The sequence below is a fragment of the Phaethon aethereus genome (assembly GCF_964289735.1).
Source record: "Phaethon aethereus genome assembly, chromosome: 6".
NCBI lineage: Eukaryota > Metazoa > Chordata > Aves > Phaethontiformes > Phaethontidae > Phaethon > Phaethon aethereus.
The window spans coordinates 43,558,056-43,584,436 of NC_138580.1; the positions used below are offsets into that span (position 1 = coordinate 43,558,056).

The 26,381-nt window shown below is 42.4% G+C and overlaps 1 protein-coding gene across 1 annotated transcript in view; it reads right to left on the reverse strand.

Moving 5' to 3' along the window:
• Window positions 1–26,381, reverse strand: part of ADARB1 (adenosine deaminase RNA specific B1) — a gene marked incomplete at its 3' end in the record, with an annotated part of 41,598 nt that overhangs the window by 1,232 nt on the left and 13,985 nt on the right. The window contains exons 3-7 of the mRNA XM_082001359.1: window positions 22,943–23,057; window positions 19,727–19,895; window positions 19,067–19,215; window positions 18,288–18,456; window positions 8,166–8,351 (exon numbers count right to left, since the gene is read on the reverse strand). Coding sequence (XP_081857485.1) covers window positions 8,166–8,351; window positions 18,288–18,456; window positions 19,067–19,215; window positions 19,727–19,895; window positions 22,943–23,057 — 788 coding nt within the window. The remainder of the gene's footprint in view (window positions 1–8,165; window positions 8,352–18,287; window positions 18,457–19,066; window positions 19,216–19,726; window positions 19,896–22,942; window positions 23,058–26,381) is intronic.

Consider the following 26,381-nt stretch of genomic DNA (forward strand, 5'->3'; position numbering starts at 1 on the left):
TGGCTAAAGTGCTCTCTCCTCCTGTCCTTCCTAGCAGGGCAAGTGTGCATCGCTGGAGCCGAAGAAAAACCAGCCTCCTCAGCAGAGCGCGGAGAGGTCTGTGGCAAGGCTCCACGGGGACAGTAACATGAGCGCTTTGCCACATCCATCTCAGGAGGATCTGGTCTTGCTTATAAGGCAAGCCAATGAACTAATTATTAACCTGCAAATAATTATGAAGCAGAAAAAAAAAGTTGCTCTGCTCCTGCACAAGAAACCGCTGCTCTCGGAGCCCACTCAGTAGCAGGACTAGCTGAGTGCAGGAAAGCGCAGATACTGCGAGGTTTTGACAGTTTAATTCTCCAATAAATTCCCTTTCAGTCTGCTCTTGTAAAAATTTAGGTGCATGTTGCTTATCTCATTTCAAAACGGGTGTGAACGATGAACCCTGGTCACGTTTCAACACACAGTTACATCTCGGCTAACAATCTGGGCTGCAGTCTTATTTGGAGAGGTCGTGTTTGTTCAGAAGTGCATACAATGGGCTTTTTTGCTTCTGCTTATAAAAATGGAGTCGGGTCAGAGCAGCAGTACAAAATGGCAGGATGCCTTAAAAACCAAGGCATGAAGATGCTTACGGTTCAGTAGCCGTCGAGTGCGTTTCATTAAAAGCTGCCAAACTATTTCTTCCTTCTTACGGACTACGCCATGGCACGGCGTGACTAACACGGGCAGCGGCACTGACGCTGTGGGCATCCAAGTTAGACAAGAGCGAGCCCCATCCTTAGCATCCTCCGCAGAAAGCCAAAACCGGCAGACATTTGAGTCTCCAGCACAAATTCGTCTGTGCTTCAGCTGCCGCCCTACTTTACATGCCCATTGCTACTTACAGTGCCCAGAAATGGCGAACCGCGGGACTCGAGAGAGGACTCGGGTCATTTTGCTCAGATGTGAAGTTGTGCGACACCTCTCAAATATGGCTTCATTTCTGCTGATGGAGAAGCAAAGCCACCAGAAGTCTAACCCAAGTGTGAAGCGAGTCCGGCTGCTGCCCCAGCTGCCTACGGCAGGACTTATTCCCCCGAGGGAATAAATTAACTCCCCCAGCGCTGCAGAGATGCACTGACACATAATGGCCGCAGTTCCGTGCTTGAAGATCATGCAGCCGCTGCCTTCCACGTGCAACTCCTCTCCCGCGCACGCAGCAGGACGGCGCTCAGTGCTCACGAGCAGCAGCCAGGGCCATGAGTTTGGGTTGTGCGCACTACGGAAAAGCCGAGGAGCACATTGGTTTTGATCCTGCAGACGTTACAAGGGTGGTAAAACTCTACCTTTAAGGTGTCTCTGTTGTCTCACCAGGAGGGAACAATGGAACAGGGCAAATTTTTCTTTCCAATAAGTAAAGACCCCATTTTTACTTTAACACAACTCTCACTGAGAACCTATTTCAAATCTACTCCGAGGTGATACTAGGTCCTATACTTTATAAAATCTAGCAAATTTGTATAAATTGAACTGAATTGAAATATAAATTGAGTTGAATGCATTGCAGCAGGATGCATTTCTTGCTGGTGTTTGAAACACAAGCTAATAAACAAAGTTAAGCCAACCTCAGGCACCCGAGTGCCACCCAAGTGGCTCACTTGGCCCAGGTCTCACGGCACCTCTGGGCCCAGCACTGAGAGCGTGTGGGACCTACGAGGTCTGAACGACCCAGTGAAATTCAGTTTGCTTACTATAATCAATTCCTCATTTAATGAAGAAACATTTTGAAATATCAATCATATTGAACTTCCTGAAGCTGTTGTATTTTTTACACTTGGTTTATGTCAACCTGGTCACTATGACTGATAAGCAGTAATTGAGTAAGTAAATAATAAAAAATAACCCTACCATTCCCCATTTTCTTAAAATACAAGCTGAAAAAATTGAGAATCGGAACAATAGTTTCCTGAAGGGCTCTTTTCTGATATGTTTTACGACAGATGCATCCAGGAGCTGAAATACGGCAGGATGCCATGGATCTACACCCACCGATCTGTGAGGCAATGAGCAGGTATGTGGGATCCGCACACTGACCAACCCAGGAGGGCAGACAGTGGTCCCTGCTGAGCAGGTACCATCAAGAATATCACGCAAGCAATACTTGAGGAAGACCCAGCAAGAACAGAGCTTTATGCCAAAATGAGTGTCGAAAAGTCCTGATCGCAGCTTTCTGCAGTCCGAGCAGTTGGCAATGAACATGTGCATCACACCTCCTGAAGACTGGAGCTGATCATGCACGACGCCTGCGCATGTCCTGTGCCACTGAAGTCCAAACACTGCAAACACTGCGGCTCCATGAGTCACACAACACGAGGCTTGCACCTAAACACCTAATAAATTGTACATTTTGGGTGCACACAAAATGAATCTCAACTCTGAGTCTCCAAAAGCATTTAAATTCAGGCTGCTTTTGTGAAGCTTACATGAAACAGACCCATGCTGACAACCCCCTTAACCAAAAATCGGTTTTACCAAAGCTACTGGGGCAAGGCAGCTAAGAAATTGCCACCACACGACAAGCAGGTCAGTCATATTTTGTCTTTAATTTAATGATATCTATACTGTTACCTTTGCTTTTGTTCCATACACTACTGAACAAGTACAGGGATCAGACATAGTTCATCAAGTACTGCAAAACACCATTTGCTCCTTGAGCTTGCTCCTGCCCTATCAGCTACTCAAACAGCTGTGACATCACAAGCACTCGCACAAGCCAGGTGCCTGCTCCTGCCCTATCAGCCACAGAGCCACCAGTGACATCACAAGCAAATCAAAGAAAGATGAGGAAGCTGAACATCCAGTATGCACTGCATTTCCGTGGCGATTATACAATTGCATTCCTTAGGTTATTTTGAGGAGTTAAATAAATAAAAAAAACCCAGACTCAGAATTTCAAATAGACTTAAATAACAACACCCTGTTCTGCTGCTTAATTATCTGCACAAACGCCGGAGAGATGGCAAAGGAGTCTCTGAAGGTGGATGACGGGTAGCATGGACAGGGAATAAAGATCATCCCAAAAGCAAAGCCTCTGCTAACACTTTAGGTGGATCGTATCTTCCCCCTCAAAATCTAGACATGAACATAGTGCAACAAGCTGAAACTAGTAAAGGGAGAGAAAGCTATGATAGAAAGTAAAATATTTTATTCTCCTTTGGAAACCGGTATAACTAAGCTATTTAGAGAACATCACTCGTAAGTTATTGGTGAATATTATAATGGGGTAGAATAAGCAAAAGCAGAAGTCACAACTCTTTGTGCTTATATAAATAGTAAAACTTGACAGTTCTTTGAGGACAGAGCTCAAAAAAGCTTCATTAAAAAGCAGATAGAGAGCTGAAGAACACCAATGTGAACAGGAGGATAAGGTACCAAGGAAACAGCAAAAAAAAAAAAAAAAAAAAAAATCACCAAAGGTTCTGCTGGGGGATTTATTTTTGTTAAAAAAAAAAAAAAAAATGCAAACGTAGACAGAATGCAGAAGAGTGCTGAGGCACGAACATGTGTCATAACCACTCTTGCTGTGGTGGTTGAAGCCTTCTTGTGTACAAAAACCAAATGAATGTTTTGCAAAAAGGGTGGGTGGGTTCCCAGGCCAGAGCCCCTCTTCACAGGCAACATGCCAGAGAAGCCATCTCAAATTGAGGTGCCAGTAAAAATAGTTCTAGGATATGTGTACGAAGTAAGCGAACACTGGTTACGGCAGCCAGGCGTTATTCAACACGTTTGAGGAAACTGAAGATGAGGCAGCAGGAGCAGCACTCACGGTGCGTAACCTCTCATTGGAAACCACACAGGTTCTCCAGGATGGAAGGTGGCCAATGCGACTCCAAGTTTTAAGGGGTTTAGAGGTATGCCAGGGAACTAACAGTCAATAAACGTGACCTCTGCACCAGGAAGGCTGCAGGAACTATGATACCGCCCTATCGAGCACAGATATACAGCAATATTGGGAAAGACTCAACAAAAAACTGCCTTAGTAACTGAAGACCGGAGGTGGCCAGTGTGACACTAGTTCTTAGAGAGCCCAGGGAGAAGGACTGTCTGTGTGACATCTACCTTAAAAACAAACTTAATGGAAGCTTGAATGAAGATGGTCTCCTTGGCAAGAGCCAACACACCTGGAAAGCCTCAAGCTCTGGAAAGGGGCGGGGGGGGCAGGAAACAAAGTGAATGTGATTGTTGATAGTACTAAATTACTTAAGAAGGTAAATAAGAGAAGAAATTTCAAAGACCAGCAGAAAAAAAGCTCACAGCATTGTGTGACTGGGCAATAAAAAGGCAGATGAAATTCCTCACAGATTAATATTGGGTAGTAATATACATGAGGGAAAAACAAAGCAATTTTACATAAGGAGTGCTGGACTTGGAGCTGGGTACTACCATTCAGGAATGAGATTTTAGTTTGCAATATTAATTTCTTCCGAAAGATCAGGTCAATGATCAAAGTAATCAGTGGAAGAAAAGTGAATGTAAGGAATTTTTACTGAAGGATCATGGAACTGAACAGACTATCATGATGCCACCATGTACATCAGCACTGCTGCCTTATCTTGAGTATCAGGTGCTGCTCTGGTCTCACTAGCTCAAAAAAGCAATTGTACAATGGAAGGGATGATGCTTATGTGGAAGGATCTCTATGCAACAAACGAAAACTTTTCAGCTTGCAAAAAATAGGACTTACATAGGAATATTGCAGAGGTATAGAAAACTGAGCACCATGACACAACTGCTTATAGCCTGTATCATACAGAGCACTGAGGAGCACCTAATTAAATAAGCAGAAAGGAAATTCCGTTGCACAAATCTTTATACGTCCTACGGGCCCCCTTACTAAAGGGGGCTGCAGATGGTAAAAAGTTGAAGCCAGTTAAAAAAACAAAACCAGGAGTTGCTGTATGAAAGTTCCGTTAAGGATTTCTGACGACAAAGATTCTCAATACCTGACTTGGGATGTCCCTGATCCACAGATTACTGCTGCAATTCTCAGAAGGTATCTGCAGAGGCTTACTGTTTCCTTCTGCTTTTCACTGCCAAACTACCTCTGGGAAAGAGTACTGGGCTGGATGGATCGTACCTTAGGTAAGACTGAGATCTTACCTAACAGCAACCGTTCTTACACTGGTGACAAGATAATCAGCAGATGTGACACTGCTTCAGGATGTTTCAGCCAAGAACCGGAATAGGAAATACCTGTCAGCAGCACCACGGGGAACCGGTCAAAACAGCCAACAATGTAATTTCTGACAATACTCTGGTAAAAGATAGGAAGCTCGAGAGAAACTAAAGCATAAGAAACTACCAGCTGACTGGACATCAAAACAGGGAAAACTTCTGACTGTTTAATATTATACTCACAACTAAAGAGAAAAAAAGGCATTGTCCACAAAAGCAGACGCTTACTGCGGGGTTCAGAGTTCGGCTGAGTAGCTGTCGCGGACAGAAGAGCACGCTGGGGCCCAGCCTGCCATCTGCTTTGTGGTCACAGGCCCAGCCATTAGCCCACATCCTCAGGCCTGGGGCATCTGAGCACCCCTACCAGCAACAGGAACCATAAGGACAGACACCTGATGAAATTTGGCTCACACTAGTTGCCTCCAGTGATGAAGAGCTTGTCTTTTATATGTAACGGGCTCTCTCATACTTAGTGACTTCTGCTCCCGAGGATTTTCACAGCCTGATTGATTCTCTGAACGGAGTATGTACTGAGCTCTGTCACCCTACTTCCACTCCGGGGTAGCACCTTCATGCCCACCTCCCACAATGGCTCCAAAAAGAGTCTGTGCAGACTACCCTGCAGACTGGCACTTTGTTATTGGCTGACTTATAAAATCATCCTCATTCTATTTGATTGAGCAATTGGTGCTTTTCAGATTATTCTAGAAAGTCACAAGGTTCCAACCTGTCTTCTCTTCAAGTGAGCTGGCCAGTTCTCAGTGAGGGCTCTCATGCTCTCAGTGCTGTGGTGCCAAAGGCATCCTGAAAAGCTGGGTCCTGCAACCAAGGCTTCCAAGAGTCAGGACAGGGAGGGAGTTTTCTACCAACATACGGGTTTCCCGCATCGCCTAGCTGAAAACCAGCTACTTTGATGTGCATGTTCACATTTAACTTGCTGGCAAAAGGGGGTATAAGTAGAAAATCTCCTATGAGGAAAGAAAGATGATGAAAAGACAATTTTTAGCAGTAGGTAACAATAACTCTGTCTGACTTAATGCAATTGTCCTTGCAGACATAAAACTTGTTTTATGAGAGGAAAAAACCCCGTTTTTTACAGTGCTTTCTGTAAAGTGTTAAACAGGTGAGACAGTGGGGAAAGACAGCTATTTCTCTTTTTAGTTCATCCTTCTGGCAGAAATCAGTCACAATCACACAGTTGTGTGTGTGGTACCAGGAGGAACGTAGAATTGGGGAGAGGTATTTGTGCGGTGCTTGTTCCAGGTAAGAATACACTGTAAGATAAGTAAATCAAAGAGCAGATGAGTACCTACAGAAACGCCCCATCTGAATCCAACAGCATGGGTCAGAAGACTAGCTCTCAAGACTGAACCAGTAGAAGAAAATCAATCAACACAATTCTCTGCCCAATCTCCCAAACAAGTTTCCCATACGTTTTTAAGACATGTTTTTAAGACATGTGTTTTCATGAAAACTCAAGAGCTGAGAACATTTCTGAACTCTCTCTGCTGCTCAGCGGGTCCTGGCTGAACTGTTTAAACAGATGGTGCTATTTCATGGCAAGTAGATAACATCAATATTTCAGAAAAATTATTTTTAACATGACATGGTACTATTATGTGTTGTGAAAAGGGTAAGAAAAACTCTTCCACCCCACCCCAAACCTGCTCACTTGAAGAACTGATAAAAATTCCCCAAAATCAGGGAGAAACAGTCCATAATGTTTCTATTGTATCAGCCCATACAACAATTTACTATTTGGTACTGTGAGTGTTGTAACTGTTACTTACTTGCTAATACAAGGAAAAATATGTTAATTAACATTTTAATCCGTCCTAGTTGAGGGAATCCTTTCTTATCTACAGAAATGCTGGTTGTTCAATATGCTCTTTTCCCCACTAAATCTGTTTTCAAAATTCATGTCAAACTTTCAACATGCTTTAAAATACTGAGGTTTTTTTCCCCTTGAAAATAAACAGTCACGTGCCAAAAGCCAAGCTCTACAGAACAAAGCAATGCACACAACGAAAGGGAGGATAAGAGATTTCAGTTTTAAAGCTTTCACAGCATTACTGTAAGTAGCAGTTTTAGAATTTGAGACACTTCAGAACTTTCCTATGAGAGTCACAGTTCAGTTAGAAGTTATGACCTGTTAATTCAAATACTGCCATTCCTCTCAGCCCCACTAGAGCCTAGGATCAGCACAAAGCCAAAGCACAGTACTGAAATGTTCAACAGCAGCTGCAAATGACAACTGCTAACTACACTGGCTGGGGCTTGCCATATTGCTATCAGATATATACTTAATACTCTATTAAAAATATTCTCAGAGAATGTGCCACCAGGCTCTGAATGCAGCAATTGTGCATTAGCCTACAAAGTGAAAATTAAAATACTATGATTATTATGTCATGCAAACAAGTTGGGTGCCATGCTAATTAAAGCCAATGCTGCATCCAACAGAGATTGATGACGAAAATACAACCAACAAATGGCAGCTGAGATGTTCTCTTCATCCATTTTTAGTTGGTTATTGATTTAGAAATTGTGAACCAAATGTGTCTATCTTGGCATACTGATTAATGTTGTGGCCGTTCAACAAATATCTGCAATGGCAAGAGAAGTGACAGTGAGAGCTAACACATTGTTTCATGGGTGGGAAGAGGTTTCACTAAGCTGGGGCCTTCAACTTGCCTCACATATTGCTAGGGCACGCTCCAGACAGCAGTTATGTGAATCCGCCTCCAAAGGTTCATACCCCAGTTCTTTCCGCCTTCTAACTCACAAAGAGTCCTTGCTATGGCATTTCTGACCAAGTGTCTATATTCGGTTTAAACCATAACTTCTCTGTTGCAACCAGAAAGCAGTTTACTCACAGTACATAATTTGCAAGGTTTTGAGAACTGCAAAATCACATTACTACTGGAACAGACTTTGTTACCGGCACGGCCTTCTCCATTAGATACTTGCCACTAAGTAAAGGTCTGTTGAGTGTATAAAGAGGTGGTAGATCTTCTATCTCTGCTATCCTCTGGTATACGGCTCTGGATAGATGATCCCCATGATATAAACTCCCCAAGATGATGCTAGAGAAGTAAATTGGCTCCACAAAGAGGCTAAGTAAGGCTCCTTGAATACCCAATACGTTCCACCTAAGAGGGAGGGAAAAACAAAACAAAACAAAAACAAAAAAACACTTTCTTTTTAATGGAACAAGTAACATCTGCCAGACATAATAGCAGTCAATCACAATGGACCAGACTTTCAACCCTTCCTCTTGACTATAGTAATGCTACTGTGACACTTGACAGAATTTCGGAAATCAGCTTACAGGATGCTCAATGAAATACTGAGTAAGATGACCTATAGCGACAGGTCTACTGTCAGCATCCACTTCAGGAGCAGGCTCCATAACTTTATTTCCCCACTAACATGTCTGGTGATGCATTTTCCAGCACCCTAATGTCAGAGATGGACAGGATCATTCAATCAGAGAAAGATAAACTGTGAGATCCACAGTCAGAAACAGTAGCTGATGCCTCCAAAAACCACCTGGCAGTGGGCAAACCATCCTTGCCAGAACGCAAGAAGGATTGTGTCAGCAAGACCTCAGCACCTCACCACTGCAGGGGAATGCTTGTCCTTGACACCCTAGTCAAACTGTCCACATCCTGCTGCCAGAAAGGACACATGTAGTTGCTTGCAATATCCATGGGCAGGGAGAAAACTGAATCTGAAAACTGAAAATATGCAGAGTGCTCACTTTAGCTGCTTCATAGACTCCAAACATAAATCCCAGTCTGCACCACTGTGACCTGCACTGGATCAGGTCTGGTGGCAGGGATACAGCATGCAGAGGAGCAAAATACTGAAGTTTTTTTGCAGCTGTGTTCATTTGATCAAGTTTTGGCTCTCAATCTGTGTGTAACAGTCATACAAAGTCTTTTTTAAAACCTCAAAGTCTCCTGCAGAGTATTTTCACTGTCCTTTCTCTGAGGTATACTTGCAAACAGCTTGGCACTATTAAAATAGCATACTTGAGTACAACTGCAACACCCAGACACGAGCAGCAGGAAAGTTTCTTTTGGTGCTTGAATAAAACAGATGAGCACAACAGAAGCTCTTGAGCTCATATAGAACAGTTGTCCTTATTAAAAGGCCCATCCTGAAGCCGGTTGTAAGGTTTCCCTTAGAAAACAGGGAACTCGGCTCTAGCTAACGCTGTTTCCTGCAGCTTGTGCAGGGATGGCATGACTACACATCATCATCAGTTCAGGCTAGAAACTATACACTGCTTCACTGCTGCAAAAACTAAACTACACATCGGCTACAAGACTTGTAAAATGTTTTTAAAAAAGAGTAAAACAAAAATTGCAACCCAAGGAAAAAATTTCCTTGCGTATCTTTATAAGGATGAAAATGGAGGCAATGTGCATTAGCTTACTCACCTGTTGTTAAAAAAGCTGGCCCTAACAAATGAGTAAAAATACTGCGCCAATAAAAAACAAGGCATATTTTACATTGTATAAAGGCATATTTTGTATAACACTGAAAATACAATCAGCAACCAAACATCAAAGTAAAGACATCACGTGAAAATTATTGCTTCCCGGGGCCAAGATGCCTTTCTAAGGACCTTACCATGACTAGAACTTTGTAAGCACAGAGCTATTTCAAGTGCCAAATGAATCACAATAGTATTTTCTTGTTATTTCCAGTATTACCTACATCAAACATAGAGAAGCATATGGACTGCTACAGACACGGATAATCTTATGGAAGAAACATCTGGAAAGAATTCAAGACGAAGCATTGCAAACTGGGGTCTTAGAATTGTATCTGAAACTTGCAGACACACAAACCGAGCTTCCTTCAGTGAGGCACATCGCATTTTAATTTTCATGAACAGTACTTGAGTGACAGATGGACATTTTAAAAAAGGCTGAAGCATTCCTCTGGCAAGCCCTAGCTCCCTAAATAAAACCTTTGCCAGACCCTGTTCCTTGCTTCAGCCTTCAGTATTTCCAGAGCTTGTGTTCTGCTGCTTCCTCCCACGCTTGGTGACCTTCTCCAGCACAGAAAATGAAAGTTTGTCTTGCTAAACTTCTTTTGATTAAAAGAAAAGGAGGAGTGTAGACACCTGAACAAGCTTCTGCAAGGTGAACTGTATGGACTGGTATTACAAGAGCTACCCTATGAGTGCGCACACGCCTGCTGTTTTGCTGGGGTGTGCTGTATCACATTTACCATTGCGGTACGTGCTCATGAGCGCCAGATTTGAAGAAGCTGGCTTACTGCAAGGACAAGGTTTGCACAAACCATTTATAGAATCAAAGCCTCAAGCTCTTAATATTCATTAGGCAGGGTTGGATAATGCTTAGGTTTATAAAACTGGCTTTAAATTTAAATTGTTACAATAACAGAACATATATTTATCTATAGAAACATACTTGTATCAGAAACTGGCAGTAATGCAAAGATAAATAATGCAGAGATAAATAATGAAACCCAGATGAAGTTCTGCAGGTTGTAACAGAGTCAAAAGGCGGGACTGCACAGAGACTTTGTTGTTGTTCCTTTTTTATACTGCACTCCTTTCTGTCAAACAGTAATTTCTCACTTCCATTAGCACATACACTAAAAAAAACCTTTATAGATGTAAACTGAGAAGAAGCTACACCAACACCACGCATCAGTTTTCAAAAGGCCACAGGCATCGCGTCCTGAAATGGTAAAACTGCCTCATCCTTCCAGTTTACAAGCATGAATTGTCAGAATGCATGCCAACAAATGCTGTCAATCTGGTACTAAAGTTTACTGAAACCACAACTTCTTTTGAAGTTAATGGGGCAAATTTCCCTACAAACCATGAGGTGCAGAGCAGAAAGAGCAAAATTTATTACAGAAAACTTTATTAAAGACAGTGTTGCCTTTCCAGTGAAACAATTAAGCAAAGGATTTTTTCTTCACATTAAAAATAGTACCAGAAAAGAGTTAAGTAACTGAAACGACTTAAATCTAGCTTACAAACTCAAACTTTCCAAGGCTCAGCTGTAGTTTGTAACACAGAAATGAACCCTTCCACACTGCAGTAGAGTGGCTGTAGACCACAGCACAGTACTCATTTAGGAGCATTTGATGGCTCAAGAAAGTGATAACAGACGACAACTCCCCCTTCACTAATTCAGCAGTTTAAATCTCTTCTGCACTGGCCGTGGGCAAAAACGCAGCACTCCCACGTAAAATGACCTGATCTCGGGTCCAGTCTCACTGGGCAGATCACAGCGCAGACTGGACCCATGCAGTACCTTTTCTCACCATTAAAGCAGGAAAAAGGCACCACGTTTGCAGCACAGAAGAGCGCTGAAGCACGAGCGCAAGCAGAATACAGGACTGCTGCATCACGCCAGCGGTGATGCTGAAACGTCTAACGTAAGGCACGTAAATAAGAGATTTGCCGAAGGGGAAGCATACCTGAGCGGGCAGGGATACACCCTCCAACGTAAAACTTCTCACTGGAAAAATCTGAGATGCTTCTCTTAGCTGAGCATAAAACCAATGCCTCTTGTGACGGTATTTTACATATTCTGCATCCTCTTGTTTTAAGTTACTACAAGAATTTTCTTTCACAGCCTTTATAAAACTTCAAAATAAAACTGACACTTCAAATACAAGCTTTTATACCGATACAAAGCATGAGCCACAGGATGTAGGCCAAGACTGCCAGCATTTACGTATAGGTGCCTTGAATTGAGCTGGGGATCTAGATCTCCTTAGAGTTAATGGTGATTTACTCAGCAGCTGAGTACGACCATGGTTGTTGGGCTGAACTCCATGAACAAGTTGGCCATCTAATGCCAGGGAAGCTGGGGCACCTGGTGCGGATGGAGATACCTGCAGCCGAATGCCAGCAATACTCTTTCAGCTTCAACTCTGCAGTTCTGCAAGTGATGCTCAGCACGAGGAAAGGCAACCTGGTGAAATGCCAGAAAGTTCAAACAAAGGTGTATTTACTCATCCTGAACTGTCTTTTCACTTCTGAGCCACCTTTTGTGAGACAGAAGATCACTCAGAGCCACCAAACTGTTTGGTTCACTCTCTACCAGGGGCTCGCTGAGGTGATGTTTAAGCCCTACCATGTCTGATGAGGCAACAAAATTTCTAAAGCTCTTCTAGCAGTAATTAGAAAATTATTTAAGCATGAGAAGGGAAACAAAAGCTGCAAATCAAAACCACAGCTCTCCTTTTTCCTCAGACAGGCCAGCTGACACACTGCAGTGGCCCTTACTGGCACCTAGATTAGGAGGTTCAAGTGTTCCCACCACTACACACATGAGCTGCTTTTCTGGGACAAGGAAAAAGAAATAACAACTTTGACTATCTGGCCACTGAGCAGCTCCAAAGAGTTAAAAAATATAAGGAGGATGACAGCCAAAGGATGCTGTAATCTGCTGCTGCTATAAAGTGTGAAGTTGCACCCCATCATCTCCCCAGCACCAAGCTTGACTGAAGAGCACTCTGCCTATCACTGCCTTGACCTTCCTCAGCCTGCTAATTTTGTTGCTTGTACAGCTCTCCATAAAGTCAGATCAGTGACATCATTCAAGTTTTTTTAAAAAAACAAAATCAAAACCTTGGCCTTGTATTTTGAAGAGACAGTTTCTCTAGTCTGGTTTACAGCACAGCTCCACAACCAACTGTGGGACCACTGCTGAGAGGCAGGGAGATGCAGCGTGCAGGAGGGGTGCAGCATCTGGGCATGGGTGCTGGGAGTCTCCTAAAATACTTTCTCCATCAGAGAATACACTGTTGAAAGCACACTCCCACACCCAGCTGAAAGTTAGCTTGCTTTTAGAAAGGAAATAAGGCACCGGGCAAAAGTGATCCTTTTTCTTGCAGAGAATCTTACTGATTTCAGCGGGGCCACTCTGCTGAATGATGCAAGATGGAGCAAACTGTGTGAGGAGAAACAAATTACACCTGGTCTGACCGACATATAACATGTACCCTTTTAGTAACCTCTTATTATTCCTCTCTAACCTCCTTGTTATTTCACATATTCATATATTCGCTGTTTGCTATGAGGAAGAAATAATGCATAATTACATACAGCTCTCAATTATTTTGTTGCAAAATTTCCATCAAAGTTGTACCATCTTTTTGGATGAAGTCTGTTTCTTATATAAAAACTCTGCTATCCATTGAGTATTTTTGTTTAGCTTGAAAAATTCAGCCATCTGAAAAATTTCTGGTGTGAACCGAAAACTACTTCGATTCAGAAACGCTGCTGAGATGCCTCCTGCTGAGATACCTCCCTGGGAGTACAGCTTGGGGTGCCTTGTATCCCCTCTTTGCTCTACAATTCACAGTTTAGCTTAGCAACAAAAGACCAAATTTTCCCTGTCACCAAGATTTTGCCATGTCCTCTACCTCGTCTATGAAGTAATCTCATGCCCGAGCATCCAAAGAAGTGCTCTTTCAAACCGCTACATCTCACACCACCTTTACAGACTAGACCCCAACAATGGCCTTTGCAGATCTGCGCATATGAATTGTGTTCGACTCCTGACTATTTACACAGAGGATACTCTCTGTGTAGCATGCTCCCCTGAGGTTTTATAGACGAGCACTGCATTGGGGAAATCCGAATTTTACAAATTTATCATACTCACTGTTTTCCTCATTCTATATTCACCATTTAGATCCTATTTATAACAACCTGGAGGATGGATGCACTTTCTCAACCTTTTTGCTGTTCTCAATCACCCTATATTAAAAAAAAAAGGCACAGAAAGCAGAGACTGACACCAAACCAAGAGGAGTCCTCTCTTCCTTGTTCTGTTGTCACATTTCTGCTTTAGATTACCATATGCTCAGAGGGAAGTGTATCTGCAGTGGATTCCTAAAAGGTCTATTGATTTCTTCATGACATACAGCTGATTTCACAACTTTCAATACATGAAAAGGTAAGTAAAACTTAACTCTGCAGCAACACTTTCACAGAGTGTGCGAGTGCACTTCTTGCCAAAAACAGAAAAAAAAAAAAAAACAGGCTGAAAATACACGCTTCAGGCAAAAACTCTCTTCTGAGCTTTCCAAACCCAAACTGCATAGACATTCTGTTGTTATTTGCGCTATTTTAGAGAAAACATAGAAATGAGGTGAGTCTAACAGCAGTAAGCAATAAAGCTTGACGTTAATATCAAATGTCTGAGTGTCACTCTCAATAATTTTTATGCAGACAGCAGTATGGAAGAGGTGAGTCACTACGCAGTGCATTTACAATGGTGTGCACATGGAACTGGTGTCAGAATTCATGGCAGGAAAATGAATAGAGTCTCCTGCAACTACCAGAGTTTACTGTTGAAAAAATGAAGTTATATTTATGACAGACTGCAAAACCTGACAAAAACAAGTGTTTACAATTCCAAGAGCAGCCTTTATTAATATAATTTATAAGAAAGGTAAATTATTTAGTAGGCATTTTGTTTATGACAAGCTTTTACTTGCAACTGATGGCAAGAAGTGTCAACATGTGAGATGTCAGACTATCCCCAGAAAGCATTTTGACTCCTCACATGCATCTCCTGCCCTCCTCCACGACAGAGGTGCACAGCTCAGACAGCAGCTGCCTCGGGGAGGTATCTCAGGTGAGCTGCAGCTCACTGACAAGCATTTATCTGTCTTTGCAACCACATTTGCTGTGCTTCATCATTCAAGGGACACTTACGCTCCTCAGCTTCATCTCAGACCTACACCAGGCAGGTCATGATCTACGCCCACCTAGCTGGGCTTTACTCTTGACATTAACTGAAGCTCTACAACCAGCCCATGCCTTTCATGAGCCACAGCATAAACAGGCAGCAACATCTTTACATGGAGTGGACTCAGAGCTTCTTTTACACCAAGTGGCTCGGTCAGCAGCCCACACTACAAATCAGTAAGTGCAAGAAGTCCATGGTCTTTAACAGTAGCACTTCTCATAAACATCTTTTTTATTTATCTTGAGGTCAAGTTTGCAATTGCAGACAAGAGGATCTGTTTGCCCTTGTAGCTATGCCTAGGCTGGCAACCACACAGCTCTCAGAAGTCCAGCTTTTCTGGTGTTGCCTGGATTTGCTGCACACTAGTGAGCCTGCGGCAAGACTCAAGTCACTGGTTTGAGAGGTTACATGATGCTACGTCTGGTTGTTTAGATAGTACATCTTGGGTAGTGGTTTCCTACCGCTTCCCCCCAGGTTTTTTACCTAGGTGTCACACAGCCACCATGTATCAAAGTGAACACATTCACATCGGCCACTGTTACTTGGGTTAAGAGCTGGCGAGAACTGCTCTTGCTGTTGCTGTTCAGAAATCACACCGGCTCCACCATGGAGCTTGCCTCTTCGAAATAACTCTCAGACTCAAAGACAGCTGGATGGGCATGGACATAGCTGCAGAACGTGCAGCCTTCAGTGAGCGTGCCTAGGATTTTAAGATGTGTTTGTGCAACTTCACCTGTCCCAGAAAACCAGGTGGTGGGGTCAAGAAGACAAAGCCATTGGGGAAACAAAGAGAAAGATTGAGTTACAAATATCCGTTTGGATTTCCTGCTCTGAATAAGGATAAAGCAAGGCCGGTGCATGGGATGTGATGTTCTTTCACACAAACGAATATCAAAATAATATTTTTCCTTCTTTAGAGTAGAAGAGCACCAACGACTTCCCCTTGAACAACTCGATGAAATGTTACAGCAATTCTCAATTCCTACAGCCTTCCTAGCAATGAAACAGGATGAAAAAAAATTTTGCTATTCTCAGCAAGATATTAGCCACAACTGGAATGTTTCATGAGAAGTTAAGTAATTATTTGAAGCCAAAAAACTTAAAATGAATGTGGGCGGAAAAACACATCAAGAGGGAATGACAAAAATACACATAATAAAGTACCATGGTACAAGGTTAGGATACATTTAAAACAAATGCACTTATATTAATGTCCCAAACCAGTTACTCTGGTCACAGAAACCACGCTAACCACCATACTGCAGAGCCACCAGGCACTAACACACTAGGACAATCCTGTTCTAATGCTTCTGACCCAAACGGGATTACACTCGTGGCCTTTCCCGGTTCCTCGCAATTTTTCTTGGATCTTGCTAGACAGAACACTGCAGCAAAGGGCTCAGCGGCTGGAAGTAACAACTTGGATTATACATATAATCCACACAGATGAGGCTGTTCAGATACAGGGAGTTTTTCTGCCTGTGCAGTCCTGCACCCCGAATTTATCCATGTCTTTTCCAGGCTGGGACTGTGAACCTTTGGGAAAGCTCAGGAAAATTCACAGGGCTCAGGCACACTGGACGACTGACTGCTGGACACTAGAGAAATGCATTCTTTCAAACGTAAATGGACAAAACGTGGTCATAAGTGTCAGGGAAATGTAAAAAATAAAAAGAAAAGAAAAAAAAGAATATGAAAATTTGGGCCTCCTTACCCGTCATACAGTCTTTGTTCTGTGTCAAGGGGTTCTATTTGCTTCCTTCACTGGCACAAACAAAATTATTCCCATTAGCCCCAAGGAGAGGTGACAGCTAGCTACGCAAGCGAGAGATGGATTCTGTTCTGCATCACACAAAATCAACAAAATAGTCAAATGTGTTCTAGCCCAACAACTGTCTTCATTTTTTTTATTTGCACTAACAGCAATGATGACATCATAAAAGAAGTCAAATGAATGTGGCATGATTACCATGTTGGGTCATTGGGAGAAGTCCCCGGCATGAAGCTGGGGAAGTTATTTGGTGAATTTTATCGAAAAATATTACAAGAGAAACTGACATGTCCTTTTGTAGAATTACCTTTCGACAACCCACTGTCCTAGCTTCTGAAAGGCCCTACCCATTTACGTTAGGGGGATTTAAATGAAAGGAAAACGTCTTCCTTCAGTAGAGATGCTGATTACTTGAGACAAGATGAGAGGAACAAAGCAGTTACATAACCTTCCTCCCCTATGTCTGACTTCGCATACGCCGTTCACAAGAACAGTTACAACTTAATACACATAATAAATTTTGAATCAGGCTAACTGTGACTTGACAAAACAGCAGAGCCATTTTAATTAAAAAAATAATTAAAATATCATCATCTGAAAAACTTGGCATTTCTCATCTATTTTGCAAGAACACAGAGGCTGCAAACACACAGGCTCATTTTAAAAAATTATGTTGCAACTCTCCCATTCTTCTGATACGTGTTAAAGGATACTGCTGCTAAATTTTTTTGGGGGGGTAATCATTTGTTCATTTACGATTTTGAACAAAAAATCTTTTAATCTTTGTCAACAAAGAAGGAACTGGATAAAATATAAATAAAAGCACTAGTATTGGAAACAAAATATTTAATTACAGTAAAAATATTTAAACTAAAATTAAAATAATTTTAAAGTTAAAAAGTAAAAGTGCCCATTAATTAAGATTTTTTTTTTTTAACTGGAACACTTTTTCCCTGTATAAAATAAAACAAATCTAAATCTATTCATGGAATATGTATATCTATCTTTGATATCATAGTAACACAGGCTGGTCTGCGTTGGAAGGGACCTTTAAAGATCATCTAGTCCAACCTCCCTGCCATGGGCAGGGACACCTTTCACTAGGATCAGGTTGCTCAAAGCCCCATCCAACCTGACTCTGAACACTTCCAATGACGGGGCAAGGATGTGGATCATCAGAGGAAGTTATCCAAATATAACTAACGTAACATATTACTGCGCTGTTTTGCTGATGCTATACTGCTATAGGAAAAAAATGCATTCCTCTGCTATTTCCCAGTGATATAAATACAAAACGAAGCTGTCATGACTTGAGGTGGCTGGAATGACATATAATGATTTCACCTTGCCTCTGACGCCAGCAGAAGGTCTGGCACCAGTTGCAGGTGAAGAATCAGAGCTTTATTGCTGGAGTTACAGCCACCCGCGCACTACATCTAAGCAATGAAATAAGCCAATCGGTAACCCGCAGGTTCACCACAGGTATCATGCAACTCCTCTCTTGATCAGCAATAAAAAGCAATAGCAAAGAAAACAATCATTCAATATCTCACCTTGCTATCTTGTCACTGCAGGACATGGTAAGTAGCCTTTCTCCTTGCAACACGCCATCCCACGTCTGGATAGTGGTAGTAGAGCGCACGGGGATGGTCCCTTCCCCAGATTCTATTTTTGTCCGTAGCTGTCCTCTCGCTTTCCGGTTTGGATGCCTGTCCCCTTGATCTAAATGACAAAAATCGCTTACAATCAGCTGAGAAACATTCTCAAAGTATTCTACACATAGCATTACGATAAGAAGAGTCGATTAAAGGCATTTGCCTGCATAACTGCTGGCTTGCATAACAATTTCTATTGCTCCTTGCAAATTAGCTACAGCATCAGACATCTCTCACAAATACTGTCTTCTAAAACACACTTGCAATTAACCCAAGCTTTCCACGAAGGAGCAGTATGCAGCAGGCAGCTCTTCAATTCTGTTCTGCGCGTTACAGCGTTAGAATGAAGTTAATGGACAGGTCAAGAAAGGGGCAGGCAGACAACCACCATTAAAAGATGGAAACAGTGAAACGGTTCGGTTAGTTCTGTAGGAATACTTGCTGACTCACTGGCTTATCTCGGCTAGCATTCAGCCTCTTCAAGACCACATGGTGGATCAGTCTATACTTAACTTCTACCATAACGGGAAGAACAGCTCAGACTTTTTTTGGAGAGATCTGTGTCTAACACACATCTACGCTAAAAGGAAAGAAGACACCTAAATTTTAACTGTGCCACTTGTACGTGCTCAAAAAATACTTTAAACTCCCTTGCTTGAGTAGGGCTGCTGTCATACCCTCTTGTGCTGCTTCGTGTGGTGAGAAAATCCTAGCGTCGCCACAAGGAGATGTGCTGATATAGAGATGAAACTGCACATTCTCCTTCAGCTTAAACCCGCCTCGCTCCGATTTGATAAAAATGGATTTTTGTTGATCTTCTTTATTGCTGAAACAGAGAATGAAGCCAGAGTCAAAACTGACATTAACACGTAAATAACCATAAGCTGGGCAGTCTTAACAGGCATTAAAAACAAACACAGGATGTCTGTAAATTTTATAGTGTAAATTTAACAATTATTACAATTAACAAAACTAAAAGACCACCGAGACAAGAAATAGAGAGCCCTTGATATCTCCAGATGTCAGGAGCTTTCAGGCACTTACCAGCAAATGAAACATCACCCTTTAGCCCACTTGAGGTTATTTCAATTTAAATGTTTACAGTTTACAAAATGATTCCCAATTATTTTTTCTGTCCTCCCCTCTCATGATTGACACCTAACTGAATTCATGTTTTGTTAATGTCAAACTTTAGGGCAAAGGGCTTGAGTTCTAAATTAAACATCCTAATGCAACAGGACGAGTGTTTCACATTGAAATAATTAAGACATATCTTTTACACAGACACATTTTCAGCTCCATGCAACCAGCTCATCTTCCTTTTCCTTCCAGCTTACCTTAGATAAAGCTCAAGTTGTGTATACAGAAATTTAAGCAGGCACCGGCGAGATATAATTTCCGCATGGCAATCATTTAATGCAAGACCACGATCACTCATGTATTCACCATTAATGCATTTTGTTCCTGTAGAAACACTTATTACCAGGGCATCTTTCACATCTGTACCTGCAAAAAATAATTTCAGGAAGAAGATGCAATTAAAATCACACATAATCTAGCAAGTGATTTTCTTGCAGAACCCAAACAAGGCTCTTTTTTCTCTTTTTTTTTTGTTTGTTTGCTTCTTTAAAAAAAAAAAAAAAGCTTTTTATTCTGATACTTTCTTTAAAGCAAAAGCTTCACTCAGCCATACCCTCCCTATACCAGTACAGTCTACGGTTCTATTGAGTTCTTCATGTTGGAGTTCAGAGAAGTTAGAAATTAAAAACCTGCAGGGAAAAACTGCTGCTTCAGGAAGAGTTATTAAAGCCTGAGCTCCAAAGACGGTGCTTTCCTCCTGAGCCCCAGGCAGCCAGCTAGCTTCCAGCACATACCTTCTGGCCACCTCTGTAGATATTATTCACAGTAACTCTAGAAATCTGAAAGGCACCGATTTATTAAAACAGCAACACATTACGGAAGGGTATTAAGCCAACAACAGGAAAGGTAAGACTAGGGAATGAAGAAGTTTAAATGCTTAAACCACTGTAAAGCTTATCAGCAGTATAATGCTTCTAGAAGTGTATTCTTGGTATTAAAGCATTCTGTACAATATAATTAATAAAATATTTTGTGCGATTTCTGTACAGAGAACTGTCTTTATCACATAAAAAAAAAAAAAGGTCAGCTGCATGAAGAATTCAGAAAGGCAGGTAAAAATGTTACATCCCTCTAGCAAAACACTCAGCAAAAAAAGCCCCAACAAGCCACACTAATTCCTCTGAAGCTCTCAAGGCCTCACCAGCAGAGGCAGATAGCGGCCAAGCCCCGCCAAACGCCTTCTGCTCTCTTCCTCCCACAGAATAGTTACTGCAGTATGGAAAAGAAGAAAAGTCACTTCCAACGCATCCCAAGCACCTGGAGTTGGGGACCCTCCCATAACCACCTCGCTGCATGACAGCAGTGCCGATGTAAGGGGCGTAACTTGTAATTGGCAAGGGAATTAGTAATTGAGTAATTAAAAAGGTAATTGGGATATGGACTGCTTAAGCTCTCACTCCTGTTGAAATATATGACCTTAAAAAAAAGAGATCCTGAACCCAGCTGCCCGCTCCTGCCCAGAGGGCTGGAGTAGAAGACCACAGAGGAGAAGCAGGGAGCTGCTTCGCTCTACAACACAAGGCTGTGCAATGGGGTCATCTAATACCAGGGGTTCCCCAGACATGTATCCAGGCAAAGATGGCTTCTAATTCCAATTTAATTTGAATTAATTTTAAGTGTAAAGCTATTTCTTCAGTTAATCAAAATGTATTCATATGTTAATTAAGTCTTAATTTTTTGGTCACATGGCTGTTCCAGGAATTGTGGACACAGGACTGTAATTACAGTAAAAACTTGCTAAGTATCACAAAATATATTAACTAAAACTACAGTGTTTTCCTCACAATGCTTTGTATTTGGGGCGAAAATAGTGTTGGTACCACACAAATGTTTTGGCTGCTGCTGAGCAGCGCTTGACGAGCATCAAGGCTTTCTCTCCAAACCTCCCAAACTCCAGTGTGCTGGGGGTGGGCAAGAGACTGGGAGGGGACGCAGCTGGGACAGCTGAGTGACAGTGACCAAGGGATATCCCACACCATAAGTGTGCCCAGCCATAAGAGCTCAGGGACATGCAAGGTTAGGGTGTTTGTTTACCCACAAGTCTTCTCACTCTCCTTCCATTTTCTCCCCATGCCCCCGGAGAGGACAGCAAGTGAGAGGCTGGGTGGATGTTTGCTGGCCAGGGTCAGCCCACCACAGATGTTTTGGACAGAGTTTGGGCCACATTGTCCCCTTGTCACACTCCTCTGTCCCTACAGCATGCAGTTATCATCTACCCCAACCAGCACCCTCACACCTCTCTGCTCTCTGGAGGAGGTCCCTACAAACATTACAGAATCACAGAATCATTAAGGTTGGAAAGGACCTTCAAGATCAAATCCAACCGTTAACCCAATGCCACCATGCCCCCTAAACCATGACCCAAAGCGCCACATCCACAGGTTTTTTGAACACTTCCAGTGATGGTGACTCCACCACCTCCCTGGGCAGCCTGTTCCAGTGCTTCACCACTGTCTTGGTGAAGAAATTTTTCATAATATCCAATCTAAACCTCGCCACAACCCCCCCTTTCAGGTAGTTGTAAAGAGCAATAAGGTCTTCCCTCAGCCTCCACTTCTTCAGAGTGAACAACCCCAGTTCCCTCAGCCGCTCCTCGTAAGACTTGTGCTCCCACAGGAGGAAAGGGCTGGTGGTGCCCAAATCACCGAGGGAAGGCTGTACATTTATCATGAATACCCGTCTGACTTGTATAACTAATTGGGGATGTTTCATGACAGGCCCAAAATGAATGTCCCACCAAGAGTTCAGATGGATTGAAGACCAAGATAAACCTTAGCCTGAGGAAAATTCGGCAGCAGCGTGGTCGCAGATCAGCTTAGAGCAGAATTTCACTGGTTTGGGTGATCTGGCAGAGCACAGATCTCATGCCAGCAGAGAACCACGACATTACTGCTGACACACCAGTATCAGCTGCCCAAACATAAGCTGCTTTCTTCAGACTTTTTTACTAAAATGACTGAGACACAAAGCCCCAAGAATAAAATATAGCAAGAATAACTCTAACAACGTGCAAAACCTTAAAAACTTGGAAAGCAAGCATAATTTCTTACATAATATGCCAAAACCCAAGCATGCCATCTGTGTGACCGATTAGGTGTAATTTATTTTAGATTTACTTCCAAAAAGTTGCATGATTAATTTTAAAAGGTACATGTATTTTGTAGACCGTGAGTTACCTCAGATGTCTCAATCAGGCAGAAGACAGGAACTCTGTGGAAACAGAAGCATTTGCAGGTCTAATTTTCCTGTAATTATCTTTATTCAAGATTTAATTGCTATATTTAGTGCACCTTGAAGAATGTACAGCAAAAATCTATTTCAATACTGGCTGACTGAAAAAAGATAGTTTCCTAGAATGCAAACAGAGTTCTCGTATTTAAGCCATTAAAATAGTAGTGGTTTTTTTCCTTTACCTGTTGTCATGACAATTCCAGCAAGGACTTTTCTACGTGCATGTGGAGATGTGAAATTTTCTGTCAAATCACTGAATTTATCTACAACCAAGCGTGCAACAGCATCAGCTAAAACCTGTAGGATCATACAGAAACGCACATCAGAAAATTAAACAAATAATTTAAAAATTACAGCAGCATTAGGTTATAAAGATTTGCACTTTTAAACGATTTGACACAATAAATTAAACGAGTTTTTATTGTTCACTTTAAAAATGAACATTGAGGCACCAGCAATATATCAAGGAGGTGGCTGGGTACAATTTTCTGGCATACCGGGCACTCACAGCTCTTCATAAGTGGAAGCAGAGCTCTGTGTGCTCCATGTCTGCTAAAACAGGGTCAGACAGCCCTAAGCCAAGCATCAAAGTACCTAATGCTCATGATCGTTATGAACATTTGAGGCTTAGGAGAACAACTGGATAGACAGGTAAGTCTATACTTTCATGCTCAAACCTCAAAACACATCATTTCAGTATCCTCAATATTGGACCTGACAAGAAGATTGAAGTGCAAAAATCAGGCTCCTCAAACCAACATGTAAAGCTTTTATAACAATCAAATTCATTATCTAGCTATTACATAAATAAGAACGAATCCGTTTTCAACACTGGTTAAACATCTTCTATTTCTTATTTTTACAAGACATATCCAAATTTAGGAATAGAAAATGTCAATGTATAACCCAAAATAAGCTATCTCAAAATCAGGAAGGATTTATCTCTTCCACCTTCAGGAGAACTTGAACAATTACAGTCACAGCCTTGTTGTATCTTGCCAGCAGGGTTAGCAAGCAATGTCGGTCAGGCTGCAAGGAGGGCTAACTTCTAATATTAAGAAAAAACTTCAAAATACCAGTCCTGCCCTTGTTGAACGACGATTCAGTTCAACACTGCAGCTAATCTCACCTGCTGTTTTTAAGGCAGCTGGAACCGTAACAGCTAGAAGAGATGAGTCAAGATCAAATTCTTGAATTTTCACCTGAAAAGAAACTGAAAACCAGGGCAATCTATGCCACAGTGTTGCTAGCACAGCTGGTTGTTCCCAAGGGAGCGGCTGAGAAAGGCAAGTTACATGCCAGATGACCTGATGAACAGTCCCCAGGCTGGCAGGAGAGACAGGGCAGGCCATCCCCACCCAGCTTCCACCAGCCGGAGAGGAGGAGTGGGCAGCCAGGGAGGGAGCGGGTATCTTGGAGCACCAGGCATCAATCAGGCTTGGTCTGGTTGTCGGTGTGTTGGCACCCAGCAGTGTCTGAGATGTTCTGAGGTAACCACCTACCCCACAGGCTGACACACGAGAAAGACACAGGTCCTATGTCATACCTGCCAGTGCCACGCAGATGTCTTCGATATCCAAGAGCATCCAACGTGGTGCTAAACACACACGTAAGCAACTACATCAAGCCCGAAAGGACACTCGTGGCTGAGAGTTTTCTGCTTACAAACTGGCTTTGCGTTCTCTTTGGAAGAAGATCACCACTCTCACCCCTCCAGAGGGCCCAAGGCAAATCAACAGGGCTGACGGGCAGCAGTATATGGGCAGTGATGGGCAGAGCTTGGGGGCACCTGCCTGAAATGGTACAAACTCTTGAACACAATCAGTTCTAAAAACAGACTGCCAGGGTCAAAGGAAAAGAAAGAAAAGAAGGGTTTGAGGACTGCCAGCCTGATTCACCACCATTTTCTTAACAACACTCATGAGAACTGACAGCCTAGAAATAAGGTGGAGGAGCTCTCAATGTTAACTTCCTTCTGGAAAAGTGTTAGCAGCCAAGGAAGCAATAATTAAAGCTCGTGTGTCATGACTTCAGAGCTCAATAGCTTTTTCCAGAATTTGACTGGAGACAGACACCAGCAAGCAGTGGTGACTAAGGTCACATCTGAACCAAGTGTTGGCCACTGTTTTGGAATTGCACAACTTCTAGCGTCAGAAGACTCTCAACATTGCAAATACAAATTTTCCTGATGCATATGAATGGACTGCAATCTGAAACTCATATCAACAGCTTGAGAAATTTTTCAGGAACACAGTTTTGCTCAGAGGCTACAAATGTGTCCGGTCAGGTACTGATTTTCAAACAAGGTCTTTTTGCTGCTGGACCCAAAATTGTGTTACAATCTGTGCTCTGACAGCACCATGACCACGCCGCACAAAATCTGCATTTAATTGTGCTAGTACTTACCTTATGCAGAAAACTGAACTTTAAGATAAATACACAAAAGAAAAATAATGACAGACAGTTTTATTATCGCCCTGGTTTTAGAAATGGAAAATTAATACACAAAAGGCTTAAATGATTATCCTCCTTGCAGCCACACAGGCAGATCACTGCAGAGTCCTCATTCCACTGTTTTATCCATAGCCCCACTGCATAATTACGGATACTGCTTCCCAGCTGCAAGTTTTACGCTCTCATTTCTGTAATACATGTTTTTTTCTGCTCCACCTTACATCATGATGTGTTGGACAGGAGAGCATGTCTGGCAGCTGACAAGCTACCAAGCAATGTAAAATCATGCTGAATGACATTATGATGGAATATACTAGTGAAACAAACTTTTCCAAATAGGGATGGACCTGATCCACAAAGAGAATACATGCTTCAGAGAGGCTTCAAAGCCTGCCAGAAAGGCTTGTCATCCAGGTAATAAACAATATGGGTCACCCCTTCTCCAAAAAAGTGTAAGCATAATGACTGGTAACTGGAGGAGTCTTCTCCAACGCTGAGCTACACAAGAACACAAAGTTCAGCACGTACCAGAAATGGTGATCCCAAAATGCTGAACTGAAACCGACCAGTTGCCAAGGGTGAACATAGAGGAACGCTTCTTCCAGCATCACAGAACACGGGTAACCCACTTCACAGATCCTCTACCTACCCGGCCAAACGGAGGCTGACCTACAGAGCCCTGTGATTGCCCATTCCCTGGGGCAACAAGGCCTGGCTTGAGGAGGTTCTCATCAAGAGGTGGGAACTGAAACTGCCAGGCATTTCTGGGAAGAAACATACCTGCCAATACTGCATCAGCTACCTGAACTTGGTAGTTGGGTAGGATGCTTGCATAAGGGTGGACACATTAGCTTTTCCCAAAAAGATCTTTTTTTTTTTTTTTTTTTCCCCCATGTAATAAGCAAAGCAAAGGAAGCAAGTGAGAACATGGTGAGTCCCCCTGGGAAGGTGTAAGCTGGTACAGAAGGATGGGATGGGGCTGCATCTCAAACAGTGTGTAACTAAGCTGCTGGCAAGGAAACCTAAAAATGCTTGAATGAACATGAAGCCAAACACCGGGGAGGGCTGGTAAGAAGGACTAAGCAGAACTCAAGCAAGACAAAATGACCGCTAGAGATGCAAACAACACAGGAAGAACTCTAGGGGAGGGGGTAAAAAAAAAAAATC